Raw genomic sequence first — 25,098 nt, forward strand, 5'->3', positions numbered from 1 at the left:
GAATAAAGGTCCTGATGCTTTGTATTTACATTTATCTGTACTGTATGTATGTTTTATGTGTTTTTTGTCTCAGAGTGGAGACACGGTTCTAATTGCGGCAGTGAGAGGAGGCCATGTGGAGATTGTCCGAGCTTTGCTGAATAAATACGCTGACATTGATGTTAAAGGCCAGGTACTTCTATTTTTCTCAGATTTTGAACATCCCTATTTGTTAATTATGCCTCTATAACCCAGTGACTGTATCTGTCTGTACAATATGCCAGATTCATATCATAATGCCCATATTCAGTCACCAGCCACTTTAATAGGAACACCTGCACACCTGCTCATTCAAGCAGTCATCCAGTCATGTGGCAGCAGCACAGTGCATAAAATCATACAGATACAGGTCCAGAGCATCAGTTAATCTTCACATCAAATATCGGAATTGGTGTTTTGACCGTGGCTTTGACCATGGTGAAGAGCTTTTAGTAATTCAGAAACTACTGATTTTTCTGGGATTTTCATAGGCAACAATCTGTAGAGTTTACACAGGATGGTGCCTATGAAAATCCCAGAAAACATCCAGTGATTAGCAGAGATGGCTTGTTCATCAGAGGAGAATGGCCAGATTGGTACGAGCTGACAGGAAGGCTACAGTAACTCAAATACCCAGTCTTTAAAACTGTAGTGAGCAGAAAAGCATCTCAGAACACCTCAAAGAACACCTCCTTGAAGAGACGGAGGGTACAATAGGAACAGGCTCACTGAAACCGGATAGTTGAAGATTGGAAAAAGACCAGGTGATGTTTTTCCAATCTTTAACTGTCCAGTGAGACTGTGCCAACTGTTGCCTTCTTATCTGACAGGAATGGAACAGGATGTGCTGTTCTGTTGTTGTAGACACCCTTCGGATGTTGTAGCCCATCCAAGCAGGGGTTCAAGTATTCTTATTAAAGTGGCTGTGAATGTATAAAAGCAGACAATCACCCTAGGCCGGTATCATATGTTTAACTGCAGTGGCATTCTTTCATTATATCATGCACTTTCTCTACACAGGACGGCAAGACTGCCCTCTACTGGTCAGTAGAAAAAGGCAACGCCACCATGGTGCGAGATATCCTGCAGTGTAACCCAGACACAGAGGCCTACACCAAGGTAAAGCCAAACCACTCGACTTCCGATTGAGGCAGAAAATACTACAGTGCACTGAGATCACTACTTTCCTACCTGTTTGTGTGTGATCCTATGTTTTAGGAAGGGGAGACTCCACTAATTAAAGCTACCAAAATGAGAAACATTGAGATTGTTGAGCTTCTTCTTGACAAGGGAGCGAAAGTGTCTGCTGTGGACAAGGTAAAAATGTTCTGTGCTCTTTGAAAAATGAATCTGAAAACAGACATATCATTCAGAGCATGCAGGAGCTAAATTATGTAAAATTGCATTTGATGAATTAATGGCCTTGATATGTAGGATGTTGTCTTAAATTTGACTTTACATGAATTTACATTAATCTGGCATAACTTCTATTCATATACAGTTGAATCTATTTTGAAAACACTTTGAAAACTTCAGACATCACACTCATCAGATAAGACATTACTTGCGGGAGAAGGGGCAAATGATTATCTGAAGCAAGCATACACAGAAATTTGAGGACCAGCCAAATTCAAACAAAAGCTGGGATAGGGAAAAAAGTATTTCCTGTTTGCTAGCAGCTTATTGTTTGAATTTGGATGGTCCTCAAAGTTCTATCTTTCTTTGTTTCTTTCTTTCTTTAGTTAGCTAGTCACAGTCTACTTAAATTACACTTTAAGTAGGATTAAAAAAAAGTGCTAAATGTCAGGATACCTGTAGACTTCCTTCAAACATCATAAATGAGAAAATGTAATCTTATTTTTAACATGCCCAAATCAGCTTGTACAAGTGGCAGTTTTGTTACATACACAGTGAATTTGTATGTGGAATATCAGTGCTTAGTAATTACAGGATAGGTAAATGCTGTGCTTTCAGAAAGGAGACACAGCGCTGCACATTGCCATCAGGGGTCGGAGCAGAAAGTTGGCTGAGCTGCTCTTGAGGAACCCGAAAGATGGCCGCCTACTCTACAAGCCCAACAAGCAGGGCGAGACGCCCTACAACATCGACTGCACGCACCAGAAGAGCATCCTCACCCAGATCTTTGGTGCCAGTGAGTGTTTTCCTAACCCACGTTTGAACAAGTTTCAGAGCTTTTTCTTTAGTTTTCTGCTTAAAACTAGGTAAAGATTCTGATATGTTTTTTTTCCCCCTGACCTATTGTAGAGCACTTGTCCCCTACGGAGTGTGATGGCGACATGCTGGGTTATGATCTGTACAGCAGCGCGCTGGCTGACATCCTTAGCGAGCCCACCATGCAGCCTCCCATCTGTGTGGGTCTGTATGCTCAGTGGGGCAGCGGCAAATCCTTCCTGCTCAAGAAGCTGGAGGGTAAGAGCACCCCTGCAGATTGATCTCTTTATACACCAGTGAAATGCTGAATAACTATTGTATATTTTAACATTTTATGTATTGTACCTAAATAAAGTAGGATGATTAAATGTCATGGTGTTTTCAGATGAAATGAAGACGTTTGCAGGCCAGCAGGTGGAGCCATTGTTTCAGTTCTCCTGGATGGTGGTGGTGCTGACTCTGCTGCTATGCGGCTCTGTAGCTGTGATTCTTGGCTTCTCCGTCGATCCCAGGCTGGCCATTGCTGTGGCTCTCAGCCTGCTTGCCCTGCTTTACATATTTTTTGGTAGGAATCCCATGGAAATCAATTAAATTGCTTTGCCTAAAAAGGATAGTTTATACTGCAGTTCACACAACCTAGAATTTTTAATGACTAACACTGACTAAATGCTGGTTAGGATCATTTCTCATGACAAACTAGGCTTAGACTAATGCGACTGTACGTTAATTTCATCACTTATATCAGTTTTATCAGTGAAGCATTATCTGTATTCAGCTCTTTTTTTCTGAGAAATAGACCATTTAATGCTGCTATTTTGTTTTTGCTGTTTTTCCCTCTAAGCGAAATTGTAATTAAGAACTCTTGCTTAGAAGTGAACTTCTAGTGTAAAAGTGTATACAATACAACATGCGGTTAGAAATGTAAGGCAGATGTTAGAGCTTTTAGGGATGTTCATGTGCAACCTTTAAATTGGAAACTCATATTGACAATAATTTCAATAGCACATGAATGCAGTATAAGTTCCATGTGCATCTTCAGTAAAGAGGTCATGCTGAGGATTAGACTACTTCCTTTGTACAAATGTCTAGTCCCGTGCTCCCAGTCTGTCTCCATACTAACTCTGTTAAGCTTTTTAGCACATGAGAGGAAGTAGCAGCTACAGCCAGACACATTCTATTAATCAGCTTTACAGCAAATCACATTACCAAAACCCATGTGCGGTGTAGTTTATAATACAATGTGTGAAGATTGTTAGTATTTTTGTCCAGCAGAGAGCGGTGTTGCACAGTGACAGAAACTGTCTGATTAGTTTACTGTGGTACAGCGATATCCAGCCATGCTTGTGTGCACCAGAGTGCATGGAAGAAGGACCGCATCGTAGTAAATAAGATCGAACAGGAGGAAAGGAGAGCCAAAATAAAAACCCTGCTAGACTTAAACCTACACGAAAACACGTCATCATTAGCAGGTCTTTCCGAATTAAACTATAGTACACAATTCCTGTTTGTAGCAGGATACATTTAAGAATCAGTATTTCATAAGTGCTTGATTGGTTGCTCAAGGTGAAGATTCCCCTTTGGGTAATTCTCAAACATTTTGCAGCCAGAGGTCGCTTTTAATGGTGTAAAATAAGTTTGATTTCCCCATCATCCAGCGCAGATTTATTTCATGAGCATACACCTATTTAAAAATTAGGCTCATTATTCAATGGTGTATAGTAATATTCTGCCTATTTATTGGTGCCCTAGAGCTTGAGATTATTTATAGACCTATTTATTGACTTATTGAGGTATGGATTATGTCCATTCAATTCAAATGACAAATTAAATAGGCTAATAATTATAAGAACATAAATAATTTATTGCAAAATATAAAACTCTAGACCCATCCAGACCCCACTTTGAGAACCACTGGTGTAATGCATGCTAGGTATTGTAGTGACTGAACACTGATGGACAGTGATAAGGAGTTGTAGATTGTGCCAAACCACTTAGGCCGAGAGATGTAATACTGTGCTACAGAATAGTACAGTTTATGCCAGAATTCTCCTTTAACCTTCCCCCTGTTATCTGTCATCTGTACTGTTTCTTGTTTGTTTAAAGTCAGATGTTCTGTGTGTTTTGCTGACTGGTTGCTGTTTGCTGTTGTAGTGCTGGTGTATTTTGGCGGGCGCAGAGAGGGCGAGAGCTGGAGCTGGGCATGGCTCATCAGCACCAGGCTTGCACGCCACATTGGCTACCTAGAGCTGCTGCTGAAACTGATGTTCGTCAACCCACCAGAGCTTCCTGAGCAGACTACCAAGGCCTTGCCTGTCAGGTACTGAACACAGAGCCATGACCTTACAAACATAGCAAAAGCATTTTCAGTAATCAAGCTGCGATTACACTTACATTTGCTCATTTGGCTGACGCTTTTTTCCCAAAGCGACTTAGAATTGAGACAAGATACAAGTGAGCAGCTGTTGGGATTTGAACTCATGACCTATGTTCAGTAGCTCAAAGCCTTAACCACTGAGCCACCACTGTGTTCAGACATGCACATAGTTACAATTTAGACACTAATTAATATAGGATTAGTGACGCTATCCACCTATTTAATTATAATTATGCAGTGTTTCTGAAGGTTTAAATCCCTGGTTACTGAGGTCAAAAAATATCATGCTACTGGTGTGTGTGTGTGTGTGTGTGTGTGTGTGTGTGTGTGTAGATTTCTGTTTACAGACTATAACCGCCTGTCGAGTGTGGGTGGAGAGACCTCCATGGCTGAGATGATTGCCACGCTATCAGATGCATGCGAAAGAGAATTTGGTTTCTTGGCCACTAGACTCTTCAGAGTCTTTAAAAATGATGAGACACAAGGTTTGAAACTGGTTGCTTTAATTCCACTTCAAGTTTTACTTCAATAGTTTATTGGTGCTAGTAAGTCTCATCAGTGTATTTAGTAACAATGAATGAATGTTGGTGCTAATCGTATCTGCTAGGCTTTCCTTCTTTTTTCAGACACATTAACAATTCTGGCCAAGTATTAGTATTACAGCATTTGTCTTTCGCTGTTTATCTCCGACTTCAGGAAAGAAGTGGAAGAAGACGTGCTGCGTGCCATCTTTTGTTCTGTTTGCACTGACTCTGGCGTGCCTGGTGACAGGTATGGCCCTCTTGGCTATATTTAAAGTGGATTCAGCTAACGTGACTGTAAAAGCGGTGCTAGTGGCTGTGGCCAGTGTGGTTGGCCTCGCTCTGTTGCTCAACTGCAGGACCTGGTGGCAGGTGGCCGACTCTGTGCTGCGCTCGCAGAGGAGGAGGCTGCACAGCGCCGCCAACAGCATGCACAAGCTGAAGAGCGAGGGATTCATGAAGGTATACGAGATCTGTAAACGTACAAGTAAAAGGTACGAGGGATACAAGGTCTGTCATCTTGGTTGGCATTGATTTTACACAGTGCCAGAGAAAGATTGTATATTTTAACTGTATGGCTTTAAAAAAATGAGTGAAATTTAAATACTTAAACTGAAAAATGAACATTTTTGGACACAATCTATATCTGATTGGAAAAGGCAGCTTTAATTAGGCACTTGTAGCAGATAGTGTATATTGATCTTATAACTGATTATACATTATAATGTTAACTGGTTTAACCTGTAAGTGTCTAAAATCTGCTACTTAATTATTACTTAAGTACTACGAGTTTAGTCTTTGGAACACTTCTATAATATTGTTCCTTATACCACAAAACTGATGAATTCTTGAAGCTAATTGGTCAGAAGGTGTTGATTAATTTTCTATAACAGCACAGTTCTGACAGTAGTTTGGACTGCCTAGCAAATCCCAGGTTTATATATTATCGATATATATATATTATTAAGCGATAATACATTATCGCTTCTATAGTAACATACAGGCACATGTATGAGATGAACACACTCCACATAAACTGGTTTTAAAATTGTTTTTAAAAATTTAATTGTTGGTATGGGTTTCTGTGATTTTTTTTTTTTGGAAGGAATCTCCAGTGTCTGTAACAGAAAGAGGAACTAGGAACTAGTTTTACAGACAAAAAAACACATTAAAAATAATTATAAACAGATAAAAAGTACATAAAAGTAAGTATGTCTTTAATAAAGAAAAAACTCTAAGCATTGGCAAATTGCTGTGGTGTAAGAGGAGAAAATACTTTAGAGTTTGCTGTTGTTGGAAAATAATCAACTTTGTGGTGAATGATAATAATCCTGCTGTCAATTGTTTCCAATAACAGCACACCCTGTTGTGTTTTATTCCTTTCTTACACAATAGTATACACACGACTAAAATATATATATAGTATTTTATAGTGTAACTATATATCATTGCATTATATTATAATCATAAATACACTTGAATTACATTATAGATTCATTATGTGTGTTATGATGTAATTATAACGCCTGTATATTTTAGTACAAGTTTCTATAATTAATTCCAACTAGCAGTTCTTCACTGAATGTTTGGATGTCTCTGATGTTTATACATGTTTTACTAAGCTACACTGAAGAAAAAATGGCAGCAAGTTTTTTTAATCGTTTGTCTTGTCTTGAGCTAGGTGCTTAAATGTGAAGTGGAGCTCATGGCTAAAATGGCAAAGACCATCGATGGCTTCACTCAGAATCAGACTCGTCTGGTCGTCATCATCGATGGCCTGGACTCCTGTGAGCAAGATAAAGTGCTGCAGATGCTGGATACGGTGTGTGTGTACATTTGGTCAGATTTCAAAATTCTGCAAGAAACAACGTTTCAGAAATTTTGTGCTCACATCATTCCCTCGTCTTCCTCCACTTAACCTAAACACACAAATAACACCCCTCGATCTGACTGAACCGTAAACACTTTCATCAATTTCTCATTAACAAAGCAGAACTACACACTGTAGCTATCAGAGTTCACCCCAGAAAGTTCAGATTCCTCTTTTCCGCCTGGAGTAATAGAATTTCCTTCAGCCAAACGTTATTATTTGGGGATATAATCCCCTTGTGTTGGCAGCCTGCTCTTTGCTAATGAAATCTCCCTCCTTCCAGAGCACCTGAAACCTCAAAGACCCCTTTGTGGGTCATTTAGTTGCATCACGTTTAAATTCTCAGCTTTTTTGCCTCCAGTTTTAATAGAAATTACAAAATTGAATTTTTATCGCAAGCTAAATGTTTTTCAAGCTTGCTGGAGCTAAAGTTCCATAACGGAAAGGATTTGCATACTGCTATGAATGGAAATGGCCTGTGGAGGATTATGGCATGTTGGGAAAGAGACAATAATGTTTTTGTGGCTCACTGCAGTATAAACAAATATTTGAGCTTAGACGCTAGCCTGAGGCAGCAGACAGCAGTAATTAACTTTTTAAATAGTGTACAAATCGGTGTCCTGTGACACTTGGCCATGCTCGAGTCTCTCATGAGTCTGGAAAGTCCCTGTCATTTCCATGACTGGAGCTTCTTCACTAGACTGTGGCCTTTCTATTTGGTGTTCTGTTCTGATAAAGGCTCTGTTTATATTTTAATATGCACTTTATGTGCAGGAATAAACTTTATGTGCAGGAATAACTGAACTGAATTCTAAGAAGGACGTTAACAAATGGGCAAGGTTCTCTCACTGATTTCGGACGGCTGAATAGAATAACTGTCTCAGCTCACCACAAATCATTATTATTGAATGATGCAGTGAATGTCACTTTAAATGAGAGCGCTACCATATTTTATTTTGATTTGATTTTAGTTATGTAAGTATAAATATATTGAATTAAGGATAAGCCTTATTGAAAACACTAAGAAACAAAAATAAGCCATCAACATAAAGAAAAGAGAAACATTACATAAAATACATGCGATCAAGCACCACTGATGTTCTGCATTGTGAAGCTTTTACAGTTCATATTAAATCTATTTATTTCATGTCAAATCTATACTTCTCATATAAGATCTCATATCTAGAGATCCACTGATGGTGCACATCAGTAGAAAATCAAAGTGGTTCATTGTGTACTGTGCCAGACTTAAATGCACAGGCAACCAACCCAACCTACACGTTTTCCCTGCTCCCGACACACCAGATTCAACTAATTAGCTTATTAACAGCACTTCATGATTTGAAGTGGGTGTGTAAGAGCAGAGAAAAACACTCAAATGTCCAGGACCTGGATTGGGAACTGGTGTTCTAATGCATCTCTTCCTCTGCAGGTGAGGATTCTCTTCTCCAAGGGCCCCTTCATCTCCATCTTTGCCAGCGACCCCCACATCATCATTAAAGCCATCAACCAGAACCTGAACAGCGTGCTGCGTGATTCCAACATCAACGGCCACGACTACATGCGCAACATAGTGCACCTGCCCGTCTTCCTGAACAGCCGTGGCCTCAGCACGGCCAAGAAGCTCTCCATGGCTGCGCCAACCAACGGAGATCTGCTTGCTGCTGAGGGTAAGCAGAAAAACATGGCAGATATCTGTGAAAAAGCTAAGTGAAATGATCATCAAGGATAACCAACTTATGTTACGACTTTCTAATGATCTAAATGGATATAATCTAATAATAGTTGGATACTTTTGTCTTTTTGTGCCTCTGGGTTCCTGCAGCATGGCATGAGGATGCGGACAGAAAGTTTCAGTCTCAGAACAGTCTCGGAGAGCAGGCCAAGCAGGGCAGTAAATCGACTCTGAACAGGAGGGTAAGTCTCAGCTGATTGGAAAAAAAAATGACTTGAACCCCATGACCAAACCAGTGGGTCATGAATTTACAGAACATATTTTGAGCCATCATAGCTCTGTGAGTGCTCCTCATGCAAATATCTTCCTCCTTCAGAGGAATCAGATACGAGCATCATGCTAGTACTCAAATATAAGACACAGTGCTCATGCTGTTGGCGTGCTTGTGTTTGTTGTTCTCGTGTGTTCTACACGAGGCTGGCAATGTGGAGAGGGATGCTGTCGGAGCCCCTGGATGTCGCCGAGGAGCGTCTGTAATTGATTTAATGTCTGTTTACCCTCCCCGCTGAGATGGCATTGCCTAATGACAGGGTGCAGCAGCAGTGGGGCTCGGTGACAAAGCTCTGGCACGGCCGGCGTCTAGTGGGAGGCTAAATGGCTCCGCTGCCTGCCCTGCGAGTGCCCCATTTGTTTGCCTCACTGATTTATCAGCCCGCTTTTCATTCGGCTTTCGGAGACACGATCCTTTTGTGCTGCCTCCGCCACTGGCGCCCCTGGCAGTCGTCCTTGTTTTCGAGAGTGGAAGTTCATGTTTCGCCCATTTACACGAAGCTCATCAAGTCTTTCCCAGCCATTACAGAGAGGAAGAAGCTTTGGCTGAACCTTGTTACTGCTGATTTAGCTAATGTGAACTTATAGGATAACAAGTGCTGTGTGATAGATGTGAGCTGACATCAGCACAATTTTTTTTTCTTGTTCTCCATTTTTCCAAGTAAGAGTTTAGAGTTATTTTGCATTTTATTTTTTTGGAACCTGATCATGTTCAATGAACACCCACATGTCTGAGTATCACAGTGTCAGTCTTGGGCATTTTAACCTCTACCTTCGTGCTGGCTTCAGAAGGGCTACCAGTTTGTTCACTTATATTAGTAGACACACACTCCAGTCACAAGGCCGTCATTAGAAGCATCAAAGTGGACTTAGAGCCTTGGCTTTCTGGAGCTTGTGACGCAGCCTCTGCTCCCACATTGTACCCGTGTCGGATTATTTAGCTCCTGATCAGCAGCTGTTGAAAGTGACCTCAGGACACGAGTACACCAGGCTCACAACTCTTCAAGCTGAGCTACACCTGAGGAGTTATATAAGACATGGGAAGATCTAATATGGGAAACAACTGTGGATAATGTACCTGATGCTACGTTCATGCGACTACAATTATAGTTCATAGAGTACTATAAAAAGTGTTTTTTTTTTTTTATCTATTTCAGTACAATTATGTATTCTGTCATATATGGTGCAGTCTAGGCCAACAGTCTTTCCAGTGATGGGATCAGTGATTATTACACACAGAACACTTGTTTTATATATATATATATATAAGTTCTTATCACATTTTAGCAGTTTCAGAATCTGTTTAGAGGAGAGGTCTCAATTTCACCCCAGAAAGGAAAAATGGATGTGGGTCTTCAACATCCAACTTAAGGATAAGAAATGATTCCTCTTTTCTGTCAGTCATATTCCAATTAAAATTAAGCTTTGGATGGAACCCAAATGAGTGTGATGCATTTATTTAAAGTTCAAAACAGCTAGATTAAGCTAAATTCCACCAAAATCACTGACTACCTTGGAGTAGTGACATGTCAGTTATAAAACAGAGAGGGACTATTGAGTTATTGAATTTAATTACATTTTTGCTCTAGACACATCCAGTCTTATTTCAAAAGCTAACACTAATGTAATATATAGTGTCTTTGTGTGAAAGTAATGTATTTTAATATAAAATATATATAGTCCACTGTTACTAGTTAATTGTAAACTGTTACAAAACTGTTGTAAAATGAGCCTCTGTGCTAAAGTGTGTCTGTTTGTCATGCAGGATACATACCGGAGGCGTCAGATGCAGCGTACAGTCACACGCCAGATGTCTTTTGACCTGACCAAGCTGCTACTTACTGAGGACTGGTTTAGTGACATCAGCCCTCAGACAATGAGGAGACTCCTCAACATCGTATCAGTCACAGGTTACTGCAGTGCCCTCTTTCTAAATTCAGTGATCACACCTTGATCACAAAATCTGAAATATTTGTACTGTTAATATTATACCTGCATGAAGAAACAAAAAAAATGGTCTATGCAGTATGCAATATGACATTTAAAACAGTTTAGCTTACCGTTTAAAGAACAAACATCGTTATTTTCACTAGTAAGGGCTATGAGAAATCCTCTTACCAAATTCATTAAAATATATTATAGCAGTTTCCTTGACCAAAAAATATATAAAAATATGTTCGATCTTAAAGTATGTTGCCTTCGTGCTGGCATCAGAAGGGCTACCAGTTGGTTCACTTATATTAGTCGACACACACTCCAGTCACAAGGCTACGAGAAATCCTCTTACCAAATTCATTAAAATATATTGTTTCCTTGACCAAAAAATATATAAATTGCAGATAGCATAATATACTGAATACTTGGATCTTAAAGTATGTTGAAATTAACATACTATTGCTTCATTATAGCTGCTTAGTATTAAACATGCTTATCATAAAGTCTGTATATGGAGATCTGTATTTTGAACGTGAGCTGTTTTCTGAAAAAAGAACAGCCTCTGGACACAAAAAAGAACGAACATTTATTAATATTTCATAAATCCATTCCATTATTACTTCTCAATTGTCTCATAGAGGTGTTTACTAGAAGAAAATACATATTAAGAGAGAAGTAAAGTTATAAAGTGCTAAAATTGTAATTCATTGTAATTGTTTACTTTACAGCAACAGTTTCTTACATCAGCTTACTAGTTTAGGAATTCAAAATATGAGTACAAATTAATTTCTGTGGTATATTCATAGGAATCTTGCATTTTTTCTGAAACCCTTTACAGCTTTGAGTTTTCACTATTAAGTTGATTTTACAAATACTGTAATTATATATGCTATGACAGGGCGACTCCTCCGAGCCAATCAGATCATCTTCAACTGGGACCGGCTGGCGTCATGGATCAACCTAACGGAGGAGTGGCCCTACCGGACGTCCTGGCTCATCCTCTTCCTGGAGGAGAACGACGTCGTCTCGGATCAGGTCACACTCAAAACCATCTACGAGAGGTCAGATTCCGTGCCAGCCGTCCTCCTAGACTTCACTACACTACTTGTGTTAATGTTGGAACAGCGTTCTAACATCCTTTCTGCTCAAAATAGCTGTTAACAGCCCAATCAACACATGCACTTACGACAAGTTACATTTCAGTTTGACACACAAATTCACAGCAGTCACAAGGTTTAACAGCTCGAGTGGCTCCAGTAAACATTCGTCATGACGCTGTTCTCTTCCTCTGACCTGAAGGTGGCAGTAGAGAATTTTTGTTCATCTTCTATCCTCTGTATCACTTCTGACCTGGTCAGGAAGAGACCTTTCGATGAAATAATGGGTTTTGCCCTTTCTGTTCAGCCAGTGAAGCTGCCTTTATGTGTCAGATGTCACAGAAAATCGCAGAAAAATCCGATGTTCTTGTAGAATACTGTATTGAACATTGACATGCACTTGACTTGGCATGTATTTGCCTAATTCTTTGTTTCACTAGTGAATGCACAGGGTAGAATGAGAAGCTGTGTGTGTGTGTGTATGTGTGTGAAGCAGTTGCTGCTGTTGCTCAGGGCTTGGCCTTTAAAGGTTGCTTTCTGTCACACTGCACTAGCATGCTGTGACTCCCCGGGCTGTGGAAGTGTCAGAGCGCCTCAGTGTCAGCATCTGCTCCCTCTTACAAAGCCTGACTCGTTCTTTCTCGCTCTCTGTCTCTCTCTCTCTCACACCAATTCTCTCTGTTCTTGAACCTTGTTATTCCTGCAGTGCATAAATGCACCTGCTTCTCTCCTCCTTCCTCTCACCCAAACCTATCTCATCTCCTCACCTGTTAAAAAGCTTAAATAAAAGACTTCAATGTACTAATTTAAACGGTAACATTTGAAACTTCTTAGAGTTGTGATGTCACTATCATGAAGACATTTACGTAATCCTGCCTGTTCTGTCCAGTCCAGAGTGATGATGAGTGCTGTTACTGCAGTGTGTAAAAAAGCTCTTCAAGCAGATGATGTTTTTGGCTGTAGATGAAGTTTATTTTTCCTGATGTTCTTGAGTACTTCAGTCTGAGCTTAACGGTAGCACATTTCAGACTGGACTGCTTTTGAATGAGTCACAAAACAGTGCCAAAAAGTTACTGTTGAAGGATGTGACAGTTACAGTGACAGGGAACCCATAAGAAGTCTATATCATGCTAACATTAGTTGAACATTCGCTCATCTTGGCTATGGCTGCACTATTAAACAAGTGCTAGCTAGTTAGCTATTGCTTTGCTAACATTTTTGCAAATTCCATGGTGATTGCGTAATTGTATTAGTACTTATATTTGCTCGTGTGTATGTGTATATTGTAACAGTTTTGAACAAGCTAACAATGGAAGAAATAAATGAAACTCACTTTGATAGGATTAACCTATCTCACTGTCTTGTGTTAGCTAAATAAATATCTACAAGACTGTTGGTTCACTGTGAAACTGTGATTTTAGTGTAAGTCATAAGCTCTGAGAGAACATTACTGTCTTACCCCTCTCTGATTAAGACATAAGGTAAGAATTTCTCCAATGGCCTCCGTACTCATAGCTTGTTCTCTTCTTCTTTAGTTTCAGAATCAGTTTCTGGCTCAAACATATCAGGCTGTATATATTGGGCTGATGCCATTATTTATCTCCTGTACACTTCTACACATGCACAGATGTAGACATGGTGTGTTCACCTGAAAAGTTCAGCCATTCAAAACAGAGGTCATTTATATAAAGATTTAAAGGCACAGTAACAAAGACGCCTGTTTAATTTTAAAGTTATATGTAAAATGAACTCACAAGTGTGTTTAGAACATAAAAGCACACAAAAAAATTCAAGAAGTGTGCAATACTGGTCCTTTTAAAACACAGCCATCAGCAGTTGCAGATCTTTCTTTTTTTCTGAAGAAAGCTAAAAAAAGAGCTGACATGTTGCGTTCTTATCTGTGCCAGATCTGTCTCCTGATGATAAACTGTCAACTTTTTCTTGATACTCTCTTTTCACCTCTGTTTCCCGTGTTGGTCACATGGCCAAGCGGGTGCTTTATCTCTCTCTAGTTCTTTTTAGAGACATGAGTCACATCACTGCATGAATCCCCCGGCTGCTGTTTGCTGGTTGCCCATTTAAGTAGAATCTGGACATTTTTTTTTATCCTCCCCCTCTTCTCCTCTCTCCCTCTGTTTAACTGTCATGCTGCGGTCAGATTCACGTGAAAGACACTGACCCACAAACAGTCTGTTTCAGAGTCCTGCTTCCCTCTTGTCCTGTGTGTAGGGGCATTGTGAAACACCACTGCCCATGTGGCTGCGAGGTCAACTTTCCGTATACGCCCCAGGGCTGTATGTCGCCCCAGACGTATCAGCCTATCAGAGAGCATGTTACTGAAGGAGCAGTGAAAGAGTGAGTCAGCGATTCATAGGTCAGCTGTCACTCTGAATCGCACTCACAATGTGGTTTCTCTCTGTTTCGTGTGTGTGAGTGTTTGTGTGTGTGTGTGCGCATGTGGGTGAGAAAGAGGGGGCTGATGGACGCATCATGTGCTTGGGAAGAGGACATACTGTGTGTGAGAGCATGTGGGCGTATTGCCTAGTTTAGATTTGTTTTTATGTTCTCTCCTTCTCTCTTTCTCTCAAACACACATTGATTTCTGGAAGAGAGAAGTGATAAAATACCCTTTTACTGACCTTGTTCTCTCTGAGTGGATTATAAGTCATGAAGCCTTTAGGCTTTTTCCAGCGTTTTAGAAAGTATTACGCCTTGATCTTTCTTCTCACTGTGCTTTAAAACTTCTGAAAAAAAGTCTCATGACGCTGAGTGTATGAAATATGCGTAAGTAGCACAACACAACCACACACACACACACACACACACACACAAACCTTACTGCAATTACTACGCCTTTACTACGTACACACAGAAGAGGTTCTGCTACTCAGATCTGATGCTGTCGGCTGTACTCCAGACACAATGCCTCTGTGATGTATTGCTGTGAGTCTCATAGATAAGTCTATACAATAAAGTGTTGCTCTCAGCATGGAAACAACTTCTCTCTCTCCCACAGTGCGCCAGTGTTTTAATCTGCTGCAGAATGTGAATAATCTGTTAATAACATCAGCCTGTTTTATGATTAACACAGAGGCAGTGCAGGCTAAAGTAATCTGGCTTAGAAACAGTGTGTGTGTGTGTGTGTGTGTGTGTGTGTGTCGGAGGGGGCAGCTCTGAGCACAAAGATCGCTGTGTCCTCAGGAGACACAGTCCGAGCCTGCACCTACACACAAAAACACCCTGACCAGCGTGATTCATCCGTTCTACTGGGAAAACTACAAATTGCATGTAGGAGGCCAAGTCAATGCTCCAGTGGCCCCAGCACACTTAGGCAAATTGAAAGCAAAACAAACCTAAAATGTTGCACACATTTTTGTTATTTATAGCTGTCAAAAGTTGCAAATCAACACTTGGGCCGTGTTGCTCTAATATATTCCATGTTTCTCAATTATATTATAGCTTACTTTCTCTGCTCTCTCTCTGTGCACTCGCTTACCTGCTTCTTTTCTCCCTCACCTCAGGAGGAGAAACGGAAAGAACGTAATTACATTCGGACCATAAAAAGTAAGTCCGCCAGCAGGCGGAAACCCATATCGAGTGCGCTGGTGGAGAGGAAGTGAGAGTTCTTCCGACGGCTGGTGGCCGTGATCTGGTGTGGAGTTTTTGAGCGCAGTCAGGTCCAGTGGGAGGTTATTTCTGGTGCTGTGCTCCGATTTTAGCTTGTCGAAAGGTGTGGCCCACCGAGCCGGCTCTGCTCCGACATCTGGTGTCCTGCGCGTGCCAGCACGGCCTGACGGAACCCGAGCGGGCTGAGCACCGTGCCCAGACCAACCCCTCCCCTCCTGACACACACACACACACACACACATGCACACCTGACATGGGCCGCTAACATATGTCGTTCACCCCCCACACACACACACCTCCCATACTGCCAGAGCCCCTTGTTAATTAACCGTTAGGAGAGCTGGTGACACGCGCTCCCACACAACCTTTCGCACCCAGGAGCGAGTGTGAAAGCTCAGGAAAGAGCACATGCCCCCTCACCTTTTGTCTTCACCTCACTAACCATCTCTTGGCATGCCTCCCTCACACTCTCCTTCAGCTTTTATCAAACTCTGGATGCTTAAACTCTCCTCCTGTTCCGAAATCTCGTCTTCTCTCCTGTCGCATTTCCCATGTCGCTCATTCATTCAGTGGACAATTACTCCAGTGATGTGCCCTAAATGCCAGCTTTAAAGGCGATTTCTCCAAAACTTTTTAACTAATGACACTTGAAATGAATCTGTGCAAGGCAATCAGAGCTAATTAGAAATACTCCTTTTGCAGTACAGAAACATTAAGATGACATACTGTTCATTCAGGATTACTTTAATTGGACCAATTATTGTAATTTTGGTTGCAATTACCGTCAGAGATAAAAGCATTTTCCTGAAGCACATTTTGTTCAATTCCCTTTATGCGTGCTGCCTAATAAGGCTTTAAATATCACTCCTCAACAAAAGAGAACAGCTTCCTTTTTTCACCACTTTTGAACTTTTGTGCCCTTGAGTGAGAGATTCTTTCTTCATCATCGTCTTTGTGCTCTTTCCGTATTTTCCTCACGTAGTGGGTTTGTCTCGAACAAGTCTGAGAGATTTGCTCCGTATGCCTCCCCCTCTGGATTGAGCCTCTTGTATGGCTGCTGAATCCTTCTTGAGCCATTTGGTGGTGGGAGTGAACCTGTAAATGAATAGCACTGTAAATGATTAGGCTGTTGAAAAACCCATCTACTTCCCCATAGAAGAGAGCTCGCTTATTGAGGACACACAGAGGCTTCGGTTGGCAGAGTGACCTCCAGATGGTTGAGATGAGCTGGGGAGTGGGAGAATGTGAAAGTTAGAAATAAAGTGAGAGGCTGTGTGGCGAGCAGAGTGAGAGGAGAGTGTATCTAACACTGGTTTGGAGCCATGCTGTAACAGAGGAATTGGTTTTTGTGCTTTGTAGTTCCCAGGCTCTCGGGTTTTTGCGACATCATGATGATGACGAGAGTGGGAAATGAATGTTACACTGGTAGTTGGCCAAAGCTCTGAAGTCTTTTTAGGGATTAAAAGATTAAAAACGAGTGTTCCAGTGCACTGGAAAGAAAATTTGTCATTAACATAGAAACAAATGAATGCTTATCATCACATCTTCTGTGGCATTCTGAACCATGCGTATTTGATTGATTCAGTGGGATAATTGTAAGGTTCAGTTCTGTGAAAAGCCTTGGGGCTCTGAGAAAATTATGCTTAAATCAGCTTATCTTAATGCAAACTCGAAACAGCATGGTTTAAGTAGTGCTATGGTTTTACCGGCTTTCCCAAAGATGCAAAATTTCCTTTATATACCTCAGCTTTCAGAGTTCTTTTTTTTTTTTACCATATATCCTACATCACCCCATGATTCACATAAACCTTAAGACAGGCATCAGTGCTTCTCACAAAGCCCTTATTCTGACACATTGGTACTTTTGCACTCATTAGTCCATAACTTTCTGTCTTTCTTTGTTGTACCGTTTGGTGTCCGAAGTGAAAAGCATATGCTAGTTCAAATAGGCCTTGATCTGAGAAGTTAGAACCCTGTTAAAGAGAGATTAGAGACAGAGAAGAGTATTGATGGTGAGACTTGAGGGATGGTGGGTTGAGCCGTGCTTGTATCGCAAAGGGAACATAGTAAAGAGTGGGTTTGACAAGTGTAGGTGGGAGCTTGTTTGGCTTTGACAGCAAGCATCAGTGTTTTAAATTTGCTGCAGACAGCTACAGGAAGCTGTTGCAGAGAACACAGCAATGAGGTGATGTTGGAGAACTTGGGGAGGTTGAAAAGAAGATGTGCGGCTGCATTGTGGATGATTTGCAGGGGTATAATAGCACGGCAGGAAAGACTTGCTAGGACGGAGTGGCAGTTGTGCAGTCTTGAGATGAAAAAGGACTAAGTACCTGAGTGGCGTGTGTGGAGAGAAAAGGTAAGATCCTTTTGATGTTGTAAAGGTGACAGCTGCATGACCAAGTCAGGTTAGCAACATGAGCAGAAAATGATAGCTAGCTGTCTAGCACTGCAAAGGTTTTGTGGATTGTCAGATGTTCATAGTGTTCTCCAGAGGTATGACAAGACCTTGACGTGGGGCTGCATCTCCAGGAATATACAGCCAGCCAGTCTTAGTTTCAGATGATGAGCTGCCATCCAGATATCTGCCTGATATGCTGAGATCTGAACATGAGTGTCTGAGAGAGGAAATGAGTTGCATGCCATCAGCATAGCAGTGATATGAAATATTGAGGATAATACAAGTGGTGAGTTTGCATATGGCTGACTAACTGATCCCTTACATGTGACCTGATATGGCTGTACCTTCATTAAAAGGTAGAAATTACCTTTTAATGGTAGAAATTCACAGGCTTGTGAGGATAGATAGACAGGAGAGTGATTGTGACTGACCATGTCAGAGGCAGTTAAGAATTCAAGAAGCTTTCTGATCAGTGATAGTTGTGCTGATCTAGCAGCTAGTGAAGTTTCTCAGTATCAGCTGTGAGAACAAGGTTCTTAGGTTAGGGTCCTGGTGGCAGTTCTGGGTGTGAAAGAAAGACAAATTGATTGCAAACTGCTCATTTAAGAATGCAAACTGCTCATTTGTAGAGAAAGCAGAGAAGTGATACTGGTCAGTAATGGACTTTCTGTCTTGATGGCAGTCAGTATATCTTATAAAACAACATCTCACAGTTAATGCATTTTAGTGCCAAACAAGTAAGTAATTTTAGTGCCATAGATGCTGAACATGTATGTGAGTATCCCAGTTTCTCTACAATCTACAAAATTACAATTTTGTATCTGTTGGCATGTTGTCTCATTTTTAAACCTTTCTAGACAGTAGCCTAGTATTTGTAATTACCATCCAATGCATTCATGTGTTTGATAAGTTCCACCACTAGCAGGTTTGGCTAATCACTGTCTAATTAAGTTGAATCAAATAGGTTGGTGGTGGAATTTAACTAATAGTCTTTTAGGAAAGAAACATGATCCTTTGCATTTATTTGCCTTTATATGAGTGTGAAAGGTCAGTGATGATCCTCTGACAAGGAGCAGAAGACACTCATCCAAGGCTGGACAACTTTCTAGAGTACACAAAAGGTGAATGTTATTTTTAGGTGATTAGTGAATCAAGTTCAGCTCCATAGAAGTTCCTACCAACTGATTCTTGAGAAGTTCCTTGTTACCAGCATCATCAATCAAACCTTGAGAAAAGTCAGATTAATCCCACCCACCTTTTAACCAAGCCTATCTTCTAAGCATATGCTGAACATGTATCCGTGTTTGTTAAGCAGAAAGGGAAATCTTGTTTACCACTTCGGCAACTCTCTGGAAACAAGTGAGTAATAACCTCCGTTTGCCTGGAATTGGCTTGGCGCTTCCTGAACTTCTTCAGGAAGCAGTGTTTTAGGATATGACATTTTGCTGATATTTGACTTGCACATGGACTGTTACTGAAGTAGCTATTATGATATTACGATGGATTAATTTAACACTATGTGTCTTCTGTGGTATCGTAAAAACTCAACTATCAGTGGATGGCTTTCACAACATTATTATATTATATCACTTGAGTTCAAAATTTCCCTTGTGCCTTGTGTTTTAGTAATTGCTGTGAAGTGGCTTTTGAATTAACCTTTAGCCCTTTAGTCAAGGTGCTGGTTTTTTGTAAGGATTGGTTTCATGAATTCATTGAACTGGTTTCATCACCAGTTTATTGTGGTCCCTTGGTTTTCTTCAGTTTAGTCTTACTGACCAGTGTGCTTTGCTTTAATGCGCCAATATCTTTCGGCCTCAGTCAGGCTTAATTAATCTTGATTGCCAAGTATAAGTTGGATTCACGAAAGGAAGTTTCCAGTCAGGGGTACAGTAAAAGGAAAGCTTGAATTCACATGTGTTTGTACTTGTATGTACTGGTCATTTTTGTGTATTCAGCTGAACTGGAACCCACTGAGAGGTTCTTTACAGAGTGCTGTGTCTTTACATGCAGTTGCGAATCAGCAGTACGGCCATGAACATGTTTGCTCTGCTTGCTTGATTGAGCGCCTGGCAGCTCCTCACCCCAGGGAGTGTTGACGGACGCCTACAGCTCCACGTGCCATCCTGCCAGCTGCTCCTTGAGTCCCGCCTCTACTAGGCCACCATTGGCTGCCACCAGCCCTCTACGATGTATAATTCAGCCACGGTTGCTCTTTTTGCAGTGGTAACATCGATTCTCCTTATTACTCTCAAAACATGAATACATGTTAGCTTTTCTGCATGTCTGGGCATCTTGTGTAAATGCTGAAAGGCACTCGCCTTGCACCATCATCACAAGGGTGGCTGGAAGCAAAGTCAAGTGGCACGTTAATCGGTCAGCCGGAGGGGGAAAGAGTGGGAGAATTATGCTCCTTCCCGTCAGCTGCTGCTGTGTAGGAGTTTTTCAAAAAGAGGAAGAGGAGGAAGAAAAGAAGGCTCAGTCAGTGTCAGGATTGATCAGCATTTAGAGAAACGCAGGCCAGAAACCTCCCAAGGCAGCCACGCCACTACTCTCAGAGTCACCACATGGCTGCAATCAATAGTGTTATTTGTACATGTAACGCCTGCAAGATAGCCTGTGTGCTTTTATGTGCCTCTGCGTTTAAAAAAAAAAACCGAAAAAATAACAATGTTTTCACATGAGGCAACTCGGCTGATCCCAGCGCTCCCATGAAAGATGACTGACAGTGCCTTTGGTTATTTGCATATCTCTCCCAAAGCAAAAAGGAAAAAAATATCACAAGCAATGTTGGAACAAATCACTTGATGTTTGGGCCAACTTTTCCTCCACATTGACTGAAAAAAATGCTGTCTTTTTGAAGCGGATGGGGCTCCACTGGTGCGAGCCAATATAAATAGCGCTAGCATTAGTAAACGATGAGAGTCATTTAAACAATACGCTAGCAGATTTTGTGATGTTACTAAGGTGTCAGACACAGTGCTGCTCAGTGTAGCCTTTCTAATCCAGTCTGCAAAAGCAAGCTTGTGCAAAAGGAAAGAAGACCAACACATATCTGTAAAAGGGGAAGATGAGTAACTACCCATATGTCCTCAGTGACTGACCAGCAGCACCCCCCACATCCCTTCTCCCATCATTCCCCACTTACGCCAGCATGGCTGCTGTCAGCTCAAGCTGTTAGAACTAGAGCGTTGTGATGGCATGTTTATGCTTTGGTCTGGGTGTTGTGTTTGGATATGGCCGGTGTCAAGACATTTGTGTTTTTTGCTTCATGCCAGATAAAATAGAAGGGTCTTGGTGGAGCTTTCACACACCCAAAACCATTCTGCATAACAGTCACTGTAGTGTTATAGTGTTGTGTTATGTGTATTCCAGACCTGCCAACATTCACGCATATTACGCGTGAGTGACACATTTTAACTTTGGAGTACACTGGTACAAGTTTTCACCCAAAAGTATGCCAAAAAGCAGTCTTCTTTTTTCCTGAAATAAAATGGCAGAGGAGCCAATCGACATTTTGGCAAAAAAAGACAGAACCTTCCGACCGGAAAAAAAAGAGTAAACTAGAGTGAAAAATATGGGCCCTGAGAAACCATTTAACAGTTTCTATGAGGGACATCAGATGAGCGATTTGTCAAAGGACTATGTTGAAAATGTTTACTGTTTGCTGTGGTTTTAATCCCCCTTCCCAGTACTACCTATTATTCCTCTTCTGATTTGGCAAGTCTGTGATTCCATAAACAAATGGAAAAACAAATATTTATTATTTAAACTGTGTTCCTCGCAATACATATCTGGAGTAAATAATTTAAACTGATCGTTACATAATCATCATTAGGACATAAACCCAACAAGCAGCCTCACAATTGTGGTTTAGCATTATATAAATTTGTTGTTCGGTATTTTATATGAAAGAGCTGTTATGTTAACGAGGCATATGGCAAAATTGTATTATTCCCTCATTAATTTGCAGTGTGAAGCTACATGTCAAGTGTCTGTCTGGTATTCCTGAACACATGTACATAACATGTACATGGGTAGAAGAAAAGACAGGAAAAAAGGTAATTTGTTGCCATCCACAATCAGGTTAAGGTCCATAGAGATCCTCTGTAGTTTTCGACCTGAATGGATTGTGACTAAGATGATAGTCATTTTCCAAATGAGTAGTATATGCATATGTTCTTGCTCGAAAGTCTGGTGTATATTTTGAGAATATTTAACTATGTGCCTAAAAAGAACTTCTTGAAAAAGATTGGTCACTGTGGAACCATGCTAGTAGAGGAACATCAGCGCATGTGTGTGTGTGTTTGTGTGTGTGTGGCAGTCTTGTGACAGAGGAAGTCTCTTGAGAGGCTCTCGTCACTGGCTCCTGTTTGTCTGTGAGTGAACATATATGCGCACACAGTTTCACACACACCAAATAAACAATTCCAGCTGGATTTCAGGAGAAGCAAGCCACCAGTTCTGCCTAATCCAGTGCGTGGGAAAAGCACCAGATCCCATTCCCTTACAGGCACCATGTGCTCGGATTCCACCTCCCCTTCTCTGTGGTGTTGTACAAGTTTATTTGTGAACAAACTATTCATATGTGTATAGTGTGTGCTTGTGGGTCTCTGATGTAGATCAGCCCATCCTTCAGCCCTTGCTTTTATGTAGAGCCCATCTCCACCTCCACGTAATGTCATTGTGTAGAAGGTCAGCCGTCTGCTCACACGGCATCCACTGATGAGCCACTGACCCTAAGGCCTGCTGTAGCACAGTGCAAGTCATTGTCCAGCGTATGTAATGCCTTTTCTCCCACCCAGTGGATCACGCACACTGTCATACACATTCACTGCTGGAGAACACAGCTGTCGAAGAGTTCACTGTGCTCCAGAGCCATCTGTATTTGACTCTGTGGTCAGAAGAAGGAATTAGGTGTCAAATATATGGCCCACAGGCGTGGACAAGCCATGTATCCAGATATAGGTTCTAATTCTAATAAATGAATTTAGAATCCGTGTTCTAAATAAAAATCGTCTTGTGAACCATAATTAAAATGAGTATTCTGGAAAAAAAAAATAAAAAATTGGGACTTTGTCTCTGTTCTTGCAAAATAGAGCAATAAACTCAGGGCCATAAACTACTGACAAAATGTGCTATTGATGTAAAATGATTAGCAAGCTAAAAATTGGACATGGTAACCATGTCTCTTTCCAAAAGAGCTAATTTATGATTGTCACTGCTATGGGGTGAATATTTATGCAATCACTATTTTGCAAAAACCAGAAAACAAAAAACAACTACCACCTCAGCTACACTGAGTATGGTAGAAGCTGCATCTTTCGATGAGAATTGGAGTAAAAACATTTTCCCACAGCAGGTAAGAGACACTTAGGGACTCACTTACTCCATTAGCTCTCTCCAGGTGCTTAGAATCCAGTAGCACCTTCAGCATGTCAGCTTGGCCACTGAGCTCCATTGTGCTCGCCTCAAATCGGATTACTTAACCCACTGCCATGAAAGCATGTTAAGTGGTGAGCTCAAACACTACGTGGTAAAGTCTGGGCCCATTACCAAAAAAAAAAAAAAGCCTATGCTTCCCAACCAGCCAGTTAATACATGGGACATACCAATAGAGCTAACCCTCACAGTAGAGACAGACAGAATGATGGAGAGATAGAAGAAGAAAAATTGTGTGCACAAAATCAGTAGCAGATCTTGAGCTGCATCTGATATTAACTCCCACGTCAGGAAATGATTTATCACATACTGCCTGACATTGTGCTTTGTTGAGCTCTAGGCTACTTTCTGTAGAGACCAAAAGCACACATATTAAAGCAATACAATTTAAGATTAATGCACAGTCTTTACCAGCCAGTCTGTATCAGCGTGTGCATGTTGACTACTGAAGCATTCTGGTTGTTTTTTAAAGGTGGTGTGAGTGAGACAGAAGCATTAATACTGTTTCACACTGTGCGATTTCAGCAGTCTTTTTACGTAGATTATTGCTTGTTGCACTGTACAAGTTGATCCCAATAAAACCGTGGCCAAATTCTTAACACGTTCTCCATGTCACATTATACGATGAAGATGCGTTAAAGATAGACCTGCAAATAAGACAGTTACTACGTTCTGCTTACGTCATCGATCAGCATGATCCATGCTCACTCAAAAAATGGGGTCACATAACCAGAAATATTTAAAAGTGTGCCTGAGGTAATAATTATTTGCAGTTGCCACTACTGTATTTGTAGCTGTCCTATGAGTTTCACATCATCCTCTGCTGGCTTTAGATGAGCATCGAAGCAGAGGTCACACTCCGAGATTTTAAGAAAACACTGACACTGCCAGAACAATTGCATTTGGTTGGAATTACACAAAATTAAAAAATCATATAGTGTACTGTGTGTAAGAATTTCCAGTAACACTGGAAAGAAGGACTGTATTTTTTTTTGTTTTTGAACATCAAATTTTAAAGCTTTATCTAACTTCCACCAAAATCTTTGAGTGAACCTTTTCTTCATTTTGCTGCAGGATTTCTAAAAACATCCCCACCACCAAAGATGTGGAACCCTTGCTGGAAATCGACGGAGACATCCGCAGCTTTGAAGTGTTCCTGTCCTCCCGAACCCCCGTGCTCACGGTGCATGATGTGGAGATGTTCCTACCCTGCACCGTCAACTTGGACCCCAAACTTCGAGAGATCATTGCAGGTTTACAGACGCCACACTACCTGCTGCAATAAAACACCTATCTTCTAGAGCTACTCAGTTTCTAGTTACGGTTCATCAATTTTAGACCAGGGAGACAGAGTTTCCTGTATTAACCATTAATAAGCTTCTGTGCTGTGTTTCAGAGTGTAGATCGCCTCTATGAGGTGTGTCAAGAGCTCAGGCCAGAATTGTAAATGATTCCACTATTTAGGCAAGAGAGAGAAACAAGGGTTCTTTTGTGCTTAGTTCAGGATGTGAAACATCATTCAAAATTGCCTCCTTATTTCTGAGTTACTCTGACTGCTTCTTTCCCCAAGCAGAAACATATGATTACTGCACATAGGAAAAAAAAGTGTTGTCAGACTTTTTTGGCACGTTGTACTGGTAAT

At 41.0% G+C, this 25,098-nt stretch overlaps 1 protein-coding gene across 6 annotated transcripts in view; it reads left to right on the forward strand.

Annotated features, from left to right (window-relative positions):
- kidins220a (kinase D-interacting substrate 220a) overlaps positions 1-25,098 on the forward strand; it is a 55,342-nt gene that overhangs the window by 15,847 nt on the left and 14,397 nt on the right. For all 6 annotated transcript variants that reach the window (XM_053237566.1, XM_053237567.1, XM_053237568.1 and 3 more), the window contains exons 9-23: positions 74-172; positions 1,039-1,137; positions 1,237-1,335; positions 1,993-2,170; positions 2,284-2,448; positions 2,576-2,755; positions 4,342-4,507; positions 4,898-5,049; positions 5,261-5,547; positions 6,767-6,907; positions 8,388-8,625; positions 8,781-8,872; positions 10,726-10,870; positions 11,794-11,956; positions 24,531-24,709. In XM_053237566.1, the coding sequence (XP_053093541.1) occupies positions 74-172; positions 1,039-1,137; positions 1,237-1,335; positions 1,993-2,170; positions 2,284-2,448; positions 2,576-2,755; positions 4,342-4,507; positions 4,898-5,049; positions 5,261-5,547; positions 6,767-6,907; positions 8,388-8,625; positions 8,781-8,872; positions 10,726-10,870; positions 11,794-11,956; positions 24,531-24,709 (2,383 nt within the window). The remainder of the gene's footprint in view (positions 1-73; positions 173-1,038; positions 1,138-1,236; positions 1,336-1,992; positions 2,171-2,283; positions 2,449-2,575; positions 2,756-4,341; positions 4,508-4,897; positions 5,050-5,260; positions 5,548-6,766; positions 6,908-8,387; positions 8,626-8,780; positions 8,873-10,725; positions 10,871-11,793; positions 11,957-24,530; positions 24,710-25,098) is intronic.

Source organism: Pangasianodon hypophthalmus, chromosome 10 (genome assembly GCF_027358585.1).
Source record: "Pangasianodon hypophthalmus isolate fPanHyp1 chromosome 10, fPanHyp1.pri, whole genome shotgun sequence".
NCBI lineage: Eukaryota > Metazoa > Chordata > Actinopteri > Siluriformes > Pangasiidae > Pangasianodon > Pangasianodon hypophthalmus.